Source organism: Rattus norvegicus, chromosome 20 (assembly GCF_036323735.1).
Source record: "Rattus norvegicus strain BN/NHsdMcwi chromosome 20, GRCr8, whole genome shotgun sequence".
Taxonomy (NCBI): domain Eukaryota; kingdom Metazoa; phylum Chordata; class Mammalia; order Rodentia; family Muridae; genus Rattus; species Rattus norvegicus.
The window spans coordinates 31,098,366-31,117,804 of NC_086038.1; the positions used below are offsets into that span (position 1 = coordinate 31,098,366).

Here is a 19,439-nt window from a genome sequence, read left to right on the forward strand (position 1 = left end):
CACGAGGTAGCAAGCACCATCTCACAGACTCTAAGAAAATGCTCCTAAATAGATGTCTTTTAATATTATGCTAATTTGGGGGAGACAGCAGAGTATAGTGGAAGAAATTCATTTGCCATTCAAATCTTGAACACTGTTGCTTTGGACTTTGGGTCTGAGGTGAACTTCAGAAGGCTGGAAATGCAAAATGCTCAAGGAAAAAAAATGTGTGTGTGTGTGTGTGTGTGTGTGTGTGTGTGTGTGTGTGTGTGTGTGTGTGTATTGGCTTGGAACGCAGAGATCCACCTTCATCTACTTCCCCAAGTGCTGGGATTAAAGTTGTGTTTCAGACAGAAGCTATTATTTTGGTTAAAAGCCACTACTGATGGGAAAGGTAACCTTTAGCAGGTAGATCATTGAAATGCATCTTGCCAGGATTTACCTACATGCATATCAGTTTGCTCCACGAACCCTTTCAATAGCTGATCCAAACAAGGCCCAGAAAACCCTCCAGTGACTCACCACTGTTTTCCTCAGGGAAGATCACAGCAATAAGAGCTACATATAGTTCAGAACCCTTAGACAATGTTAGTTTTAGCTGTTCTGTGCTTTTGCCTGGTTTTACATGTATGTTTGAGTCTATGTGGTTGTGCACATGCCTTCTGCTATCCTTGGAAACCAGAGAGGACATTTGTCTTGGGGCTGGGTCTTAAGCTAAGCCATCTCTTCAGTCTCTGCCTAGTGAAGCTCTACTATGTCTCTTGCTGTCTGAACTTGCTAGTCACTGCTGCCATGAGTTTGGACTTACATATCCTATTATTTCACTAGATTCTGAGTTCTGGAAAGGAGAAACCAGGCATTGCTCATTCACCAAAAATTGCTCAGAACACTGTGGACATAGCATAATGTGATGTGAACGTACTAGTAGTGTAACAGAGACTTGAATATGAAATTAGAGTTCACAATCACAAAGGGGCAGACCCACTAGTGGTGACAAGTCAGCAACCTCTTCCTCACAGGAATCCCAGAGGTTACATAATGCTTTACCAAGTTGAACAGCAGCTGCTGAAAGGAGCTAAATTATGGGAAGAAAACCTACTGAATTTAAACTGTGTGCCACAAAGATGCTTTGACATCAGGGAGGGTGTTACAATAGGGCCAAGGAAAGCTGACAGGCAGTGGAACCAGCCCAAAGACAAGGCTGCTGCTGCTGAGTTCCAGCTATGTCAATAACAAGGATGAAAGGAGTTGGAGATCTGATGAGCACTTTGACATCGGACATGGAGACACAGCTTGGAGTTTGACCAGCTGGCTTCCTGTCTTGCTTTGGTCCAGGTATTTCCTCACTATGACATTTTTGAATAGTGGATATCCTGTGATGTTGGAGGTAGGTGATCTGCTTTTTGATTGATTACAGTTAAGTGATTGGATGAATTTATGGGAACTTTTGAAGTTAGACTATGGCTAGGTAGGGCTCCCTCTCATGTTTGAACAAACCTATGGGGGTCAGGGAGTGGAATGTGGTGGTTTGAATATTCTTGACCCGGAGGTGGCACTATTAGGTGGGGCCTTGTTGGAGGAAATGTGTTACTGTGGTGGTGGAGCTTTGAAATCCTCCTCTTAGCCACCTGGGAGACTGTCTCCTGGTGGTCTTCAGATCAAGATGCCTAACTCTCAACTCCTGCACCATATGTGCCTGAATTCTGCCATGCTTCCTGACATTATACTGAACCGAACCTCAGAACCGGCATGCCAATTGCTAATTAGACGTTGCCCTTAACAAGAGTTGTCTTGGTCCTGGTGTCTCTTCCAAGCTAAAAGAGCATGTATTCCTAGTCCTCCGAGTAAGTTGGGTAAATACTGCGATCCCTATGGTGTTTAGTCAATCTTCTTGGTTAGCTACCTGGTCTTTCACTGTCCACAAACGTGGCAGTTACTTCCCAGTCCATCAACCTCAATTAAGCACGTTTGTTCCCAAACAGTCCACATATCAGAGTTTTCTAAGTGTTCCACTTAGTTTTATAGTGGTCTCACCATAAAACTTTGGCTGGCCTGGAATTTACTATGCCTAGCTTCATACTCAGAGACCCATTACCTCTTCCTTATTCATCCATTAAAGGTATTCAGGAATATGCCTGGCCTATTCCCCTACTTATTTTTTAATTCATATTCTTTTAAAAACAATGTGTATATGAGTATGTGTACATATGTGTGCATGTGCATATGTGTGTGTGTGCGTGCGCGCACACACAGGAGATAAGAGGGGTATCAGATCACCTGAAACGAGAGTTAAGGCAGTTGTGGGCTGCTTGATGTAGGTGCTGGGAATGGAACGTGAGTCCTCTGCAAGAACACTGTGCTCTTAACCACTGAGTCATCTCTCTAGCTGTACCCTTTTTAGATCTCAAATCTCTCTGGCTCTCACAGGCTTTCAGTTCTCTGCCCTGTTACACTGTATTCATTCTCTCCTCAGTCTACATGACACAGACATTAATTGAATAGCGTGTGTGATTTGTCAATCTTCTCATCTCTTATCGAGGAACCCACCTGTGGTCAGTCATCAGCTTCCGTCTTCACTCCCACACAGAGTTAGAACTGTGGCTGAGGGAAACCATCACTTCATTCTTCACACTGCAAACACTGCAAATCTAACCTGGGCCTTTTTGTGATTTTTCAAGACAGGGCTTTTTTGTATGGCCCTGGCTGTCCTGGAACTCACTCTGCAGACTAAGCTGTCGTGGAACACAGAGATCCACCTGCCTCTGGCTCCTGGGTGCTACCACCACCCGGCTAACCTCTACTTTTTACCTCAACAACTACCCTCAAATACATTATTTATTTTCCTGACAAGATACAGAAAGGCACTGCTCCCATCTACCTAAAGCTAAACTCCATAGTTTTGTACTTCTTACACTTGTGTTTTGATAGGGATCCTGTTCCATTCAGTTTCCACAGTGCTCTCCTTTCTGATTTGCTAGTACTTCAACACATACCCCCTCTGGATCATCCTCCTGCACAAAAGTCCTCATTTTCTATTCATAACTTTAGTTTCTTCTCCCCATCCAGTCAAATCTCTAGAAAGAGCTCATGTTGGCTACATGTGTAACTTGAGTCTTAGGATGGGCTTTTTTTTTTTTTTGGAGCTTAGGACCGAACCCAGGACCTTGTGCTTGCTAGGCAAGTGCTCTACCAGAGCTAAATCCCCAACCCCACAATGGCCTTTTAAAATTCTAGAATTACACCCGCTGGAATTGAAAGTGTATGCCACCCTGCCCACTATTTCTACTCTGGCCTCCTTTTACTGCTTAGTACTAAATGGCTTCTACTCTCAAGGTCGTTCTTTATGTCAGAAAACCTCCCTTTTGTCAAATCTAGTGACAAGCTCAGACTTGTTTCCTTATTCCCTATGAAAGGCTGCCATTCCTAGCTTTCTGCCCTCTTGTTCCTCAATGTTGTGGTCAATTGGGATTGCCTTCACTTTATGTATGAAATATATCCGTATACCTCTTGGTTCCTTCCTTAATCTTGACTCTTAAAATGCTCTCCTTGCATAACTGTATTTATGTTGACTACAACTCTATTATTTCCAAATCTGTATCTCTGTAGGAAATCTCAGGCTTCAGAGCTATGATCCCAACTGTCCACTGTTTATCTCCTGGATTCTCATGGGACTTACTCAATGTTAAAGTATACCCAACACTCAGGTGTAATGGCACCCCTTTAATAGCAGCAGTGGGAGGCAGAGGCAGGCAGATCTCTAGAGTTCAAGGCCAATCTGGTCTGCATATTGAGTTCTAGGACAGCCAGAACCATGTAGAGAGCACACTTATGTGCGCACACGAACACACACACACACACACACACACACACACACACACACACACACACAGCCCTGAATTAATCATGTCTCTACTCCTTCACACACACACACACACACACACACACACACACACACACACACACACAGCCCTGAATTAATCATGTCTCTACTCCTTCCCAGAGATCTTTGCTTCCTTGCCTCAGTGTCTGTCTTGGTGTTGTTTTTCGAGATGGGGTTCCGGTGTATAACCTAGGCTGTCCTCAGAGACCACCTGCCTCTGCCTCATGAGTGTCAGTATCCTAAAGACAAAAATCTTGGTTTCCTGCTTCCTTTCATCTTCCTAACAATTCTATCTCCTAAACCCTTCTGTAATATACCATGCTCCTTGTTTCTTTTTTTTTTTTTTTTCCCGGAGCTGGGGACCGAACCCAGGGCCTTGTGCTTGCTAGGCAAGTGCTCTACCACTGAGCTAAATCCCCAACCGTGCTCCTTGTTTCTTGAGTCTCATCACCTTTGACTAGCTTAGAACTCACTATACAGCTCTGGCTGACCAAATTCAGAGAAACTGACTTGGCTTTGCCTCCTGAGTGCCAGGATTAAAAGCATGGACCATACTAGCTTACCCATATTTCTAATATCCACCAATGCAATTTTGTGTTGTAGTTAAGAAACTAGTCTTTTGTGGGCTTAAATCTCCATTCCACTACATATCAAGCTATGATTTTGGATCTCTCAAAGTGCACTGGTTCTCATCACATAAAATATTACTAATCAGCTTGGTTCACCAGCTTCTCTCTACATTGAATTATTTCTACAACCTGACTTTTTCTTTCAGTGTTAAGAATTAAGCCCTTTCCTTGATAAGCTAGGCAAGCACTCCACCACTCAGCTACATGCCAAACCCCCACACGCTCTTCCAAAGTCTCTTGACCTTCAGTCTGGCCCTCCTCCAACATAAGAAACCAGCAATCTTTTTGAAATACAAACCTAATCATGCTACTCCTCAGGGCTGGAGAGATGGCCCAGCAGTTAAGGCACTGGCTGCTCTTTAAGAAGACCTATACAACAGCTGCACAAGCACCTGTAACTCTAGTTGCAGGGGATCCAACACCTTTAATAGTACCAGGCATACACATAGTACACAGACATACATACAGACCAAACACACATACATACATTAAAAAAGCCCTAATTGGGAGTTGGGGGTCCTCAAGAGATACCTCAGTGGTTAAAAGCACTGGCTGCTCTTCCAGAGATCCTCAGTTCAATTCCCAGCAACCACATGGTGGCTCAGAACAATGGGATCTGATGCCTCTTCTAGTGTGTCTGAACAGAGTGACAATGTACTGACATACATTAAATAAATCTTTAAAAAAAGAAAAATTAAAAAACCCCCATTGTATGATTTCTGACCTGTTAAAAACCGTTGTTAGAACCCATGTTCTTCCCATTGTCCTTAGTAAAAATGGAACTTCTTAACAATAAAGATAAAAGTTTTTAACACTGGACATTCAAGACTTGACTCAATCTTGCTCTTGCCCTTAACCTACACAGGCAAACCAGACTGAGTTTTCAGACACACTCTGAGTTCCTGTATACGTTATTCTTTCTGCCTGTAAGCCCTCATCCTTCCAAAATCATCCGGCCTATGGTAATTTGTGCAAGTCTGAGGTCAGTCTAGGCTACATAAAAGCCTCAAAAACAAAACAACAAAACACCCTAAAAAACAAGCAAATCACAAAACTGAATCCCCCTTCCTACTATAGGCCCACCCCAGCCCTCTGCATTCCTCACCAGCTTGTGTCTCGGTCTTCATCCTCTCATGCCTATTACATCTGGGTGACTGCAGACAGTGAGTTGTATAAAATTAGGGACTGTGCCCTGTTTATATAAATGTGTGCTCCAGTGATTACCAACATTCAATAAATGATTGATAAGTAAAGAATACACGGCTTGCACACCAACCTACCTAAATCTGTCTATAAAGTTAAACTGGTAAACTTCACCAAACAAGTCACCAGTTACCAGCCCTTAGTGTGGAAAGGGTTTTGTCCTCCATCACATGAAAGAATGGCCTAATGAGCTATACTTTGTGGACTCCAGGAAACCTTAAAGTTATCTTGACTGCCACACCTTAGACATTTTTAAAAATTACATTGAGAAAACTTAACACAGAATGGAAACAGACAATAAAAGGGCTTTCTTTTTAATTCAAAGGTATAGCCAGATAAGTAGATTTGTTTAGAACCATTCTTGTGAAATACTTTTTAAAAAAATACGACCAACTTCTTTGCAAATTACAGACAAATACCTCAACTATGATGATCTAATTTTTGGTGAATAATATACATGATTAGACAGAAATAGGCAAGCTCACACTGGAAGATTAACTATCAAACACTCAGTCAAAACTCCGTTTATGGCCCCCACTTCTTGATCGATTTCTGTTCCCACTTCGTCTTCTACCGTCTTGCCGACTTCCTGAACGACTCCCCTGTCGACTCTGTCTACCTGATCGGCCACCAGATCGACCACCAGATCGGCCTGAACGGCCTGACCTGCCGCCAGACCAGCCGCTCCTCTGTCTGGGATTAGAAGATGTGTTTCCATCATAATATTCTTCAATTTCAGGTAACTTGGCTGGCACTGAGAGTATCCAGTCTGAGTCATGCCACTCTGCCTGTTAAAGCAACATACCAGATTAACAGAAATATGCAATAACCCCACAAGTGAGCTCAAAGTACCCGAACAATGAACACCAGAAAACAGGCAAAACTGTAACATGTTCACATTTTAACCTTAAAGAAACTTTCTGTGGATTCTCAGTCCTCGGGCTAAGATCAAGTGTAGAGACATCCTCAAAACCATTCCAAGGTTCTCAGTGTCTACTCAGGTGTTTTCTAAAAGACAGCGTCCTCTTTCTCAAGACAAAACAATGTGTGAAACAGACCACTAATAAGCAGAAGTATTTTGAGCAACTACATCAACAGAACCAGAAGCAAAAAGACATGTGGCCGATGCAGAAACATTTAAGATCAAGGACTGTTTAGGCTGCTACAGAGTTACTTCAAGGCCAGTGTAGACAAGTTACTGTGACCCTGTCACTAAATATAGAGGAAAAACAGGACCTGTGAATCTGCACAGCATTCATAAGGGCAAGAGCTCAATTCTCAATTTAAATAAAATAGGCTTGGGGCTGGAGAGATGGCTCAGTGGTTAAGAGCACTGGCTACTCTTCCAGGGGTCCTGAGTTCAATTCCCGGCAACCACATGGTGGCTCACAACCATCTTTTTTTTTTTTTCCTTTTTTTTCGGAGCTGGGGACCGATCCCAGGGCTCTACCACTGAGCTAAATCCCCAACCCCCACAACCATCTTTAATGAGATCTGATACCCTCTTCTGGTGTATGTGAAGACACCTACATACAGTGTTATTTATATAAATAAATTAAAAAAAAAAAAAGACTGAAGTGACAAAATGCCTGGAGTTTGTCTGTAAACACAGGCAATGGACAGTAAAGAGATGAAACAGAATTGTGCACACAATTATCAACTGGTGAGGCTGGTAATGCATGTGTGGCAACGTATACAACTTTTAAAAGAGGTTCTTTATACATGAGAGCGATTTGCCTACATGTATGTCTGTACCATATGGATGCAGATTCAGAGGTGGTCAGCAGGCATCAGAATCTTCCTGTGTGGGCTAGGAATAGAACCCGGTACTCTATAAGTAGCAAGGTCTTAACCACTGAGCCATCTCTCCAGCCCCCAATTAACCTTTATATTTGAAATTACCTATAATACATTTTTAATAATGTGTCAGGCAATATTTTCATTAAAGACTTCCTTAATTGATTTAGGGATGACAAATGACACTGTGTCTTTTCCAAAACTATTTTAAAGAAACATACTCAGCAACTTATTAGGTAAAAAAATTTAAATACCTGTAATCTTTCTGACTCACTTGTAGGAACATCAAAGCAAACACCCTAAAATGAAAATAGAGTTTTATTTAGAGATGAGTTAGATACTAATTAATATCTGTTGAATTCTGTTCTTAAAATATGTATTCCATAACTGTTTATAGGATCAAACAGGCAACAAGCATAGATAATTTATAGTACTTAATGTAGTTTCTAATCTGAGATAGAACTAAATATCACTAGTAAGACTCTTAAGTACCTTCATAATATTTTCTAGAAGAGTTTTTATAGACACTATAATTGTCTTGAGAGGCAGGCTGTGAGTTTTGAAACCTACCTGGTCTACCCAGTGAGTTCCAGGGCAGCCAACTACATAGAAAAACCCTGCCTTAAATGTTCCCCCACTCCATCCCCACAAAAAGAAAGAAAATGGCTCTTTTAGTTGGGTGGTGGTGAAAAACACCTTTAACCCCAGCATTCAGAGGCAGGTGTTTCAGGACAGCCCGGGGTGCAAAAAGAAACCCTGTCTCGGAAAGAGAACAAAAACAATCGAAATGAAAATGGTCCTGCTGATTTCTTTAGAATATTAGTGAGAATCTGGGAACAAAGGTCTGTGAAATGGTCCTTGCTTATGATTCGCAAGTCAAAGGGTATACTGCAAAAGACTACGATTCCAAAAGTTAAAATTGGGATAAGAAAGTTTTCCTCTCACAGAGCTGAGAGATAATAATTTCTAATAAACAATCTGGGTGATGGGGTTGGGGATTTAGCTCAGTGGTAGAGCGCTTGCCTAGCAAGCGCAAGGCCCTGGGTTCAGTCCCCAGCTCCGGAAAAAAAAAAAAAAAAGAAAAGAAAAAAAAAAAAAAAAAACAAAACAATCTGGGTGACAGCTTTTAAGTTAGAACAAATCTATGTAGTAATTTCAAAGAAATGACCTTAGATTTTTCTCAAAACATTAAAGAAAATCTATTTTTTAAAGATTTATGGGGGCTGGGGATTTAGCTCAGTGGTAGAACGCTTGCCTAGCAAGCGCAAGGCCCTGGGTTCGGTCCCCAGCTCTGAAAAAAAAAAGAAAAAAAAAAAAATGAAGTCTTATCATAAACATGTAATCCTACCATATTTCCTTTCAGGAGGCACATTCTGGTTACTTGAGACACAGCATTACTACTGAGCTTTCTATTAAGTTCCTTCCAAGCACAGCTGACATCCTGTATTTCTTCTGGGCTTTCCAGAGTCATGGTCACAAACCCCTTTAGAAATAAAAGTCCTATTAGATTTGGGAGAAAATCAGCAGCGGGACAATGAAGTTCGACTCTATAGTCCCTCCTGAACCAACTACACAGTTCCCAGGCAATACCTGTGTGGTATTTGTGTGCCAACATGTAACATGGCCACTGAAAACTAACTTCTCTAAAACTATGCTAGGAGACTGTTTACCTATCACTGAAATATGGTTATGTTCTGTACATGCTCTTACAGATCACAGAGACTATGTTCTACACATTAGACAGAATTAGATCAGAACATCACGAGAAGAGGTGGGAAGAATAGTGAAGAAATAAGGAAATGTTAAAAAGCCAGTTACTAAGCAATGAAAAAAAGACATCAAAATCTTAAACTTTTGGAGGACTATCACATAAAAAGTGACTGCCTCCTACAGTTTACCAAAAGCCATGCCTGGAACTAGAGATTCTATGACAAACAGACCTTTCTCTTCTGGATATAGTTCTCTTGTAGGAAGTTGGGGTGAGACAGTGAGAAAGTTCATAAGACATAAAGTGGAGCACTAGGAAGAACAACACAGAAGAGCTGGGGATATTAAAAAAAGTGGAGGGGACCAGAGTGATGAGGAAAGATTTCTCTGATATGGTGATATCTGCAGAGACAAAAATACAGGAGGAAGCCAAAGTTCAGAAGAAAGGGGCTGAGAAAATGGGTAAGCATGAAGGTCTTTTGGGTAAATGAAGGTGGGTCAAATAGATCCAGATAACTGGAGAAGTCAAGAGTGATTAAGAAATGAAGTCGGGGTTGGGGATTTAGCTCAGTGGTAGAGCACTTGCCTAGGAAGCGCAAGGCCCTGGGTTCGGTCCCCAGCTCCAAAAAAAAAAAAAAAAAAAGAACCAAAAAAAAAAAAAAAAAGAAATGAAGTCACCACAAGGCCCTGGGTTCAGTACCCAGCTCCGAAAAAAAGAAGAAAAAAAAAAAAAAAGAAAAAAAAAAAGAAATGAAGTCACACAAGTAGCAAACAGAACACGCTGCAGGACATGCATTATAGGTCATTCATGGTAAAGATCAGGCAGAGCTAGAGAGACAGCTCAGTGGTTATAGAGCACTGGCTGCTTTTCCATAGGACCCTGGTTCAATTCCCAGCCTGTATAAGGTAGCAGTCCCAGGGGATCTGCTGCCCTCCTTTGGCTTCTTAAGGCATTGCATGCATAAAGTCCACATATAAACTTTCAGACAAAAACTTAAGACATTAAAAAAAAATTGTAGTTTAATCAGTAAGAGAAATTTCAAGTCATTAGTACCATGTTCCCAAGATATTTAATTAGAAGTTAAATGACCTATCTACTAAAAGGTTCTTGGTCAGGCTGGCCTCCAACTTGTAGTAGTTTTTTCTTACCTTCCCACTTAACAACTTCGAACTAGCCATTCAATGCCTACCTCTGTATTGACCTAACAGTCTTTCAACAATCCAGTAAAGAGAAAACAAAACAGAAAACAAACAAACAAACAAAAAAACCAAACAAACTCCACAATCTCAGCAGACCAATAGCTTCTATGAATCTAAAAGCTAAGGCTGTCACCATGTATCATTGAAAAATCTAAGCGATTTCCCCAACTGGCTGTAACCTGCCCACCTGATGTCCCTAAGAATGTATGTAGGCAAATTTTCTGATTTATGACTTTCTTCTGTGACTGTGAAAGTAAATATACCAGTTCTGTGGTGGCACATATCCTTCTTGTCAAACTAAATCCAAATTCATGGTAAACGACATAAAGCTCAAAAATAACTACTTCATATTCCCTTTGGAGGGAGAGCCATGCTTTGTATGAACAGAAGCAAATCCATAGATATGATTAATGTGGAACCACCTTTTGTTAGCAGATTAGACTGTGATACAGTGATTAGTAGAATGTCATTATTTTTAGAAAATACAAGTTGAAATATTTATTTAAGAATAAATAATATCTTTATGTTTCAACTTTCAAATAGTTGACAGAAGGATGAATATAAAATGTTACAGAATAATAACAGCTATTGAATATTTATTTTACTAGTCTTTCTCCCTGTTGTTTGGACTGCAGGCATGTACATCAGATGAAAAGAGGAAGATTTTTTTGACAGAAAAAGGAAAGTAAGAGCAACACCACTCCCCCAATATACTGAAGAAATTCGTTTCAGTGATGTACCATGTAAATGCTACAGCTAAGTTTTAACCGTATCTAGCCAAATATCACTTCTCCACACTTTTCTACCTTATCAGAGGTGATCAAAGATCGGGGTTCAAAGCTTGATGCACCAGAAATGTGAGCTAAGGCTGCAGCCAATGCATCCACTGCCCCCTTCTCTTCTATCAGTCTTTGAGCTGATGGTCGGAAAAAATCAACAGCAGCATAAGAAACAGAAGCCAGAGACCTATGGTTTAAAAAGAGTAAATGTTCTTGATCAGGACAGAGGGGAAAAGGTAAAGGCAAAATCAAGAACGGAAAAGAAAGAGTAACATTTTTATATAATAATGTAACTAAATGTCTTCTGGTAAAATCCGTGACTAGAACTTTCTCACATTTGGTCTAGGAGAGCTTACAGATGAAAGCCTACTATAGAAGAGAAATCACTCAGCAAGGTCAGAAAGCGTACCTGATGGCATCCATGCTTTTAGATTTAACTAAATCCATTGTAGAAGGAACACCTACACGTTTAAAAGTAATTCCCTGAAAATGAAAGAATTATATTAAAGAAAAAGGAAGTCGTCATAGTTAATTTCTAAATTAATATAGTTTGTTGAATTTCCATTTGTTGGACTTAAAAGATTTCCAAGCCCTAGCAGATGAAAAAAAAAATGCTTTTTCTAACAAATCATCTATCATCAATTCCAAAAGACAAAACAAAAAACTTTTAAAAATTGTCCCTTAGTTAAATCACGGAACTTCACTTGCAAAGCAAAGCTGACTCAAAGAGAGAAAAAGACGTCACTTCAACCGGGCAACATTCTTTCTCACCACTTTCATTTCATAAAATATATTAGTATATAATAATCAAAAGGTAGTTGGTAAAATGTGGAAAACTACAAGAAAGTACAGACCATACAAATGTATTTTTTAATAAAACTGGCTATTGTATTATCAACCTATCTAAAACAGTAATGCTAACTAAATCGTGAGTTACCCACTTACAGTGCTTAGCTGATACGGAAACCACTAACACACTTTCAACTTTAGCATCAAGGGAGAAATTCAAAGAAAAAAGGAGCAGTTAGATCTTCTGGCTTCACAATAAAAGCTGTATGAAGCAAAGTCTTGCAACTAATATAAATAGGCTGTCCAGACGCTTGACAGTGAAATGCAGCTTAAGCTGAGAATGATAGGAAGTTAGTTTATTGTGAGAACAATAAACTCTCCTCTAAGGTACCACTTAGATAACAAGTCAGAAACAGTTTCACTTTACTTACTGCTTTCTGTTCCACATATCTCAGTTGACCTCTTTCCCTTGGTTGATAAAAACATACACAAATTCCTGTCCGGCCAGCTCTACCTGTGCGTCCAGAGCGATGGATATAGGATTCAACATCCTATGAAAAAAAAAGAAACTTTATTTCATAAACTTGACAAGCAAATCAAGCCATAATGGTGCACACCTGTAATCAGTACTGAGGAAGCTGAAGCAAGAGGATTAACACAGACTATGGTCATCTAAGGTGAGACCTTGTCTCAAAAACACCAAGAAAGCCAGGAGTGCTTTTAATCCCAGCACTCAGGAGGCAGAGGCAGGGAGATCTCTGAGTTCAACCAGGGCTACACAAAGAAACCCTATTTAAAAAAAAAAAAAAAAACAAAAAAAACCAATCAATCAGAACACACCAAACAAACAAGCAAACAAACAAACCAAACCAAAGAGTTAGGCCTGGTAGTGCAGCTGTATGATTCCTGTACTTAGAAGGCTGCTGAGGCACCAAGTTCAAGGACAACATGGGTTAAAAAGACTTTCAGGCCTCCTTGGTCTAAGACCATTCCTCAAAAAAAAGCAAAAATATATTCAATCTTCCTATACTTTACAATATCACAAGTAATTTATATGCTAAAATTCAAATAAATAAAATGCTATTATCTGAGACATAAACAAGGACAACAACAGACATGCTAAAAAGAGAAGGAAATCTCACAGGGCCTTAAACCCTAGATAAGAAACTACAGACAATGAAGGAATGGAATGCTAAGAGCAAAAGAAACAGTATCTCAGGGAAGAGCCCCCCAGTTGGTTCTCTAGTACCAAGAGGTCAGTCCTAATGTAAGGATTTGTATTTATGTATTCAGAAGAGAGAGACAGAAAGAGAGAGAGAGAGAGAGTGTGTGTGTGCACACACACAAAAAAAGAGGTTTTGAATTTGGGAAAGCAAGCAGAGGATTTAGGGAAGATTGGAAGAAGGAAAGAGAGGAGAAAATTACAAGACTATTTTAATTTAAAAAGCTATTTATTCATATACACTAGAGTCCAGTATATGAAACTTTGAACTTTCCTAATGAGATGGACATGTTGTGGCCATCGTTGTTTGACCTGGGATTCAGTATGCATCGCTGGCTAGCCTGGACTATGTCTTTCAGCCTTTGTCTCTTGAGTGCTGTAAACAATAAAGCTACTATTTACAAGGGAAGCACATCTGAGCCAATGTAATACCATCCTAACAAGACATGCTAAGAACAACAACAAATAAAAGACAAATGTTTGTTTGACATCTCAAGCAATACTTTGTAAATAAAACAGCCATTTATACAAACTGTTCTAAATCCTGTGTCCTACCTGTGGAGGAGAACTCTGAATCACAAGATCAACTTCAGGAATGTCCAAGCCACGAGCAGCCACATTGGTTGCCACCAAAACTTTAAAACTACCTTCTCTGAAGCCTTTCAAGGTAATTTCTCTTTGTGACTGTGCAATATCTCCATGCAAACACTGTGCGTTCTGTTTGAAAAATGGAAAAAAATTAAATGTATGGATCATACCTGAAACTGAGTATCCCAACATCATTCAGTCTGTACTCTCTTCTTGTGTTTTTTTCCCCAACTTTAATAACAATGTATTTTAAAAATATTTTTTAAAAAGACTTATTTGACTTTATTTTATGTGCACTGGTGTTGTGCCTGCATGTGTGTTTACATCAGAGTGTCAGATCTAGGAGTCACGAACAGTTGTGAGCTGCCATGTGGTTGCTGGGATTTGAATCAAGCTCCTCTGAAGAGCAGTCAGTGCCCTAACTGTTGAGCCATCTCTCCAGCTCCAGTATGAGGTGTTTAAAGCAAGCAAGCAAATAAACAAAAAAACAGGCTAGAGAAATGGTTAAGCAGAAAAGACACTTGCCACCAAGACTGCCAACCTGAGCTAAATCCCTAGACCCATGTGGTAGAAGGGAAAGAACAGAATCTTGTAAACTGTCCTTTTTCCTCCACACTCACACGTGGCATGTGTCCCTGTGCTTGTACACTAAATACGTAAGTAAACTAAAAACTTCAAAACCTGAAACACCCCAGAAAATATAATATACGCAATATGTAAATCTTACTTATTATCAGCCTCCTAAAAATAACTGCTGGTCATTGAAGGGTAAACAACTCCTACTGTACCCACAGTGCCAGCGCTGGAATCCTGTTATCCTACTCAAGTACTGCCAAGAAATTAACAAAAGGTTCCATCACTGAGCTACATGCTAGACTGAAAATTGTCTTGTTCCTCTTTTTTATAGACAGTCTGTTGACTGATCTAGTCTCAAACTCATCATCCCGATGCTTTAGCTTCTTAAATGCAGAGATTACAAGAACCATCAAGCCCAGGTTTTCTGTCGGTTTGGGTTAATAAACATTTTAACAAGGCATGGCAGTGCATGCCTTTAGTTCTAGTACTTAGGAAGCAGAGTCAGGTGGATCTCTGTGAGTTTGAGGTCAACCTGGACTACAAAGTGAGTTCCAGGACAAGCAGAGCTACACACAAACCCTCTCAAATCACACGAAAAATAAGTTTTAATATTTTTAAAGATTTGTGTATATCAGTGTTTTTCCTGCATTAATGCCTGTATATCACGTTTTACACCCTCAAAAGTCAGAAGGGTATTAAACTGGAGTCACAGATGATTGTCAGTCCCCATGTGAGGACTCGGACTCAAACTCAGGTCCTCTGGAAGAACAGCAGCCCATGTTCTGAACAGCTGTGCCATCTCTCCAGCCCTAGGAGTTTTTTTTTAAACAGAATGAAGCCAGGCTGGTACTGAATTTGCTACATTCCTACATGTAGCTTCTCAACACTGGGATTATAGGTTTGCTGCCATAACTAGCTGGGACTTTTTTTTCTTTTAAAAATAAATACAGGGGGCCAGGGTTCTGTGTAAACACTTTTAATCCTAACACTCCAGGGCTGAGGCAGGCAGATCTCTATGGATGCCAAAAGCTCAGTAGTCGGCTAGTCTAGGTTCTCTTTGAAGCACAGAGGATCATGCCCGTGCACACACACACAGGCAGAAGAGACAGACAGGAGAGATGTCTCAGTAGTTAGGACACCTGCTCTTCTTGCAGAAGACCCAGGTCAGTGCCCAAGGCCTACACAGTGGCTCATAACTATAACTGTGATATCTATGCCCACTTCCGGCTTCTGTGGTTACTGCATGCATATGGTACACATACATACCTACAGGTAAAAATACTCATACTCACAAAATAAACACGAGTCTTTTATTAAAAACAAAATACAGCCAGGTGGTGGTGATACACGCCTTTCCAGAACTGAGTAAGCAGAGGCAGCCTGTTCTAAGGAGTGAGTTCCACAACATCCAGGGCTACAGAGAAGCCATATTTCAGAAAAAAACAAAAACAAATACATACATACCCTCTGTCACACAATTCATTAAATAATACCTGCTACAAATTTGTGTCTATAAAAGTAGCATATGGGGACTGGAGAGATGGCTCAGTGGTTAAGAGTACTGACTGCTCTTCCAGAGGTCCTGAGTTCAATTCCCAGCAACAACATGGTGGCTCACAACCATCTGTAATGGGATCTGATGCCCTCTTCTGAAGACAGCGACTATGTATTCATATAAATAAGTAACTCTTTAAAAAAAGTAGCATACTATACATGCTCTGCTTTGCAATCTAATTTATAAATTTAATACAATACAAGCACTTTTCATATTGGTAAGTGGAGTTCCATTGACTTTTTTAAACTGCCAAGTGTTTTCCTATGAATACAAAAACTTATTTTTAGCAGTATCTTACCGATGAACATCTATGTTGTACACACATTTTCACATAAACAACGTTATAAGAAACCTTTCACAGAACATCTTTGCTCATTTATGTGTATTTTAGTAGGATACTTACATAGAAATTGAATTTCTAGGTTAAATATAATGGAATATTTGAAAGTGTTCCATACTTGGAATATGGCAAAGGCCTTAGATTCAATATCCAGAAAAAGAAAACTTTTAAAGTCTTATATTTATGTGTATGGATGTTTTGCCTGTATGTATACTTGTACACAACATGTGCATAGTGCCTATGGGGACTAGAAGGGGGGGGATCTTTAAATCCCCTGAATTGGAGTTACAACAGTTCTTAGCTACCGTAAGTGAGGAGAACAGGGCCTGGTCCTCTTCAAGAGTAGTCAGTACTCTTTTTCCAGCCCCTGCATTTAAGTGCTATTGCCAAACTATTATAAAAACTATTGTACTCACTTAACCTTTCAAAGTTCTGTATTTATTTCATCATACTCTAACCAACAATGTCAGTATGTTCTTGCTAATCTAATAGGTCAGTATTATACCCCAAACATTAATCTACTTTTCTATAATTTCTGACATTTGTTTTAATGTTCATGGTTGTTTTGCCTACATGTATGCATATGTACCACATGTATAAATGGTATTCAAGAAGGCAACAGATTCCCTGAACTCAGTTAGAGACGGCTGTGAACTGCCACATGAGTAAGAATAGAAACCAGGCCCTCTGAAAGAGAAGTCAGTTGTTCTTAACTCCTACGACGTCTCTCCAACTCTCTGATTCTGAGATTTTTATTATGCTAAACCCACTTATGCTATACTGATATCTGTGCTAGAAATTCTCTCCTAATTTTGAACAAACACACGGGGGGAGACACACACAGGCACACACAGACACACAGACACAGAGGTATTTTGCCTGCAGGGATGGCTGTGTACCTCATGCAGTGCCCAGTGGCCAGAAAAGGGTGTCAGATTCCCTGGAACTGGAGATACAGACAGACAGCTGTTAAGAAAGCAACTGACATTAAGGAAACATGGCTAAGGAGTTTGGGTGAAAACTCTTTATGCATAAATGCTACCTAGGAAATAAACTAAAAAATATGTAGTTAAGAGATTTGAGACTGGAAGAGAACAAGTGAACATCATCCTGGAACAACGGACTGAGTGTAAGGAGAACAGTATCATGAACAAACTTCCATGGAGGAAGAGGAGGCCCCTGAAGTCAGTATGGTAGCTTTAATCCAGATACTTGGGAGCCTATGGCTGCCATGGTGTACACACCCTTACCTTGTTTGTTTGTTCAAGAGTTTCTCTGTGTAGCCTGGCTGTTCTGGAACTCAACTCTGTAGACCAGGCTGGCCTCAAACTCAGAGATCCACCTGCCTCTGCCTCCCAAGCATGTCACCATCCCTGGCCTACTTACTCACATATCTTTCTAAAAAGTGTTTTTATTTTATGTGTACATCTAAGTGCCTGCATGTGTGTGTGTACACCATGTGCATGCCTGATGCTTTTGGAAGCAGGGGGTAGATTACCTGACACTGGTGTCACAAACAGTTGTGACCCACTATGAGTTCTGGGAACAAAGCTCATGTCCTCTGCAAAAATCAGCAAATGACCTTAACCACTAAACTGCCTCTCCAGTCCCACAAAACAAAATCTTTATCTGACAGCAAGAGAAAGCTGAAAAGATGATGTTGGCAAACCAAGCAGCTTTGTAGGTGCAAACAGCTGGTGCTAGAGAGCAGTGGAGAATCGGGATTTCTTATGAACTAGAATCAGAAAGACAAGACTTGGTCCTGGCAAAGAGGCAAAGGTGAAATAGTCTCAATTTGAAATTGCTTTTTACTAAAAAAACAGAAACTGTCCATTCTTTTTCAGAAGATGAAGCTCAGTAGTTCCATATTTATAGACATATTGGGTCTTGATTTGTAAATTATTAATACAGAAAAAACTACATGCTAATGAAATCTGTTACATATGGGCAGGTTGGAATTTTTTTTTTTTTGGTTCCATGAATAGCACTGGTTACATGAAACAACCACTTCCTGTAGTTGTTTCTTTTATCAGAGAAGAGTATGACATCATGTACATGTCCTCTAAAATGTTGGGGAAATTTTCTAGTCATTACTAAGTCAGAGTTACTTTTAGTTGGTATACGGAATGACTATTTGGAGGTTTAATTTGTGAGTGTATAAATAAAATACTTAGGCAATATTTCTGTTTGTTGGTTGATTGCTTGATTTTTTTCTCAATCATTTTTTAATAGTTATTCAGTTATTTTGTATACATGAGAGTGTACAGGCCATGGAGTGCAACCCTGTGGAGATCAGAATACAACTTGATGGCCTTTAATTCAGAGATTTTGACATGTTAGCCACACCCACCCATAATTCATTCTTGTAACACAAGTTTAAAATATTATTGATTCTTACCAACTAAAACTGATTCTGTCAACTTTTATATTTTCTACATCATATTCCAAATGTCTTGTAAAAGGGATGGCTCATTGGGTAAGAGCATAAGCTCAAGGATTAAGTTCAACGTCAAAGAGCAATGTGAAAGACCAGGTGTAACTGACCGTGCTCAGACCTATAATACCAGTGTTGGGGGAGTATGGTGCGGACAGGTGACAGCGATCATTGAGGGAATGATGCTAACTAGCTTAGTAATTAATAGACCTGTCTCAAGTGACTAAGGTGGAAAATGATGGAGCAGGATATCTGATTTCCTCCTCTGGCCTCTTTGGGCCTGTGCATACATGCTTATATGCACATACACACAAAAATAGCATCTTAAATTTTTGCTAATGAAAACTGACAGAATTCCTAATATTATTATATACATTTTATGATGATTACTTTAAAGATTATTTTACTTTAATGCTATGTATGTGTGTCTGTGTCTAGGCATATAAAGATGAGTAGTATAGCTGCCCAAAGAGGACCCCCCGGAACTGGAGCTACAGGTTGTGAGCTTCTTTATGTGGGTGCTAGGAGTTGAACTTGGGTCCTCTGGAAGCAGTATGTACATTTAGCAGGGGAGGGATCTCTGCAGCATCTTACTATGACTTTCAGATTTCATGGGGCTAGCTCAGTGGTATAGTACTTGCCTAACATGCAGAGAGCCCTGGTTTGATTGTTAGCAGAAGGGAAAAACCTATTGTGACTTAGTATAGGAGAAAAAATTTTGCTACAATGTCAGTCTAAATTCCTCTATTTGGAAGATTGTC

At 39.9% G+C, this 19,439-nt stretch overlaps 1 protein-coding gene across 1 annotated transcript in view; it reads right to left on the minus strand.

Moving 5' to 3' along the window:
• Positions 1-5,988: 5,988 nt before the first annotated feature.
• Positions 5,989-19,439, minus strand: part of Ddx50 (DExD-box helicase 50) — a 29,299-nt gene continuing 15,848 nt past the window's right edge. The window contains exons 9-15 of the mRNA NM_001013198.2: positions 13,741-13,902; positions 12,395-12,514; positions 11,584-11,657; positions 11,202-11,361; positions 8,837-8,971; positions 7,743-7,787; positions 5,989-6,479 (exon numbers count right to left, since the gene is read on the minus strand). Of these exons, the coding sequence (NP_001013216.2) occupies positions 6,201-6,479; positions 7,743-7,787; positions 8,837-8,971; positions 11,202-11,361; positions 11,584-11,657; positions 12,395-12,514; positions 13,741-13,902 (975 nt within the window). The 3' untranslated portion in view covers positions 5,989-6,200. The remainder of the gene's footprint in view (positions 6,480-7,742; positions 7,788-8,836; positions 8,972-11,201; positions 11,362-11,583; positions 11,658-12,394; positions 12,515-13,740; positions 13,903-19,439) is intronic.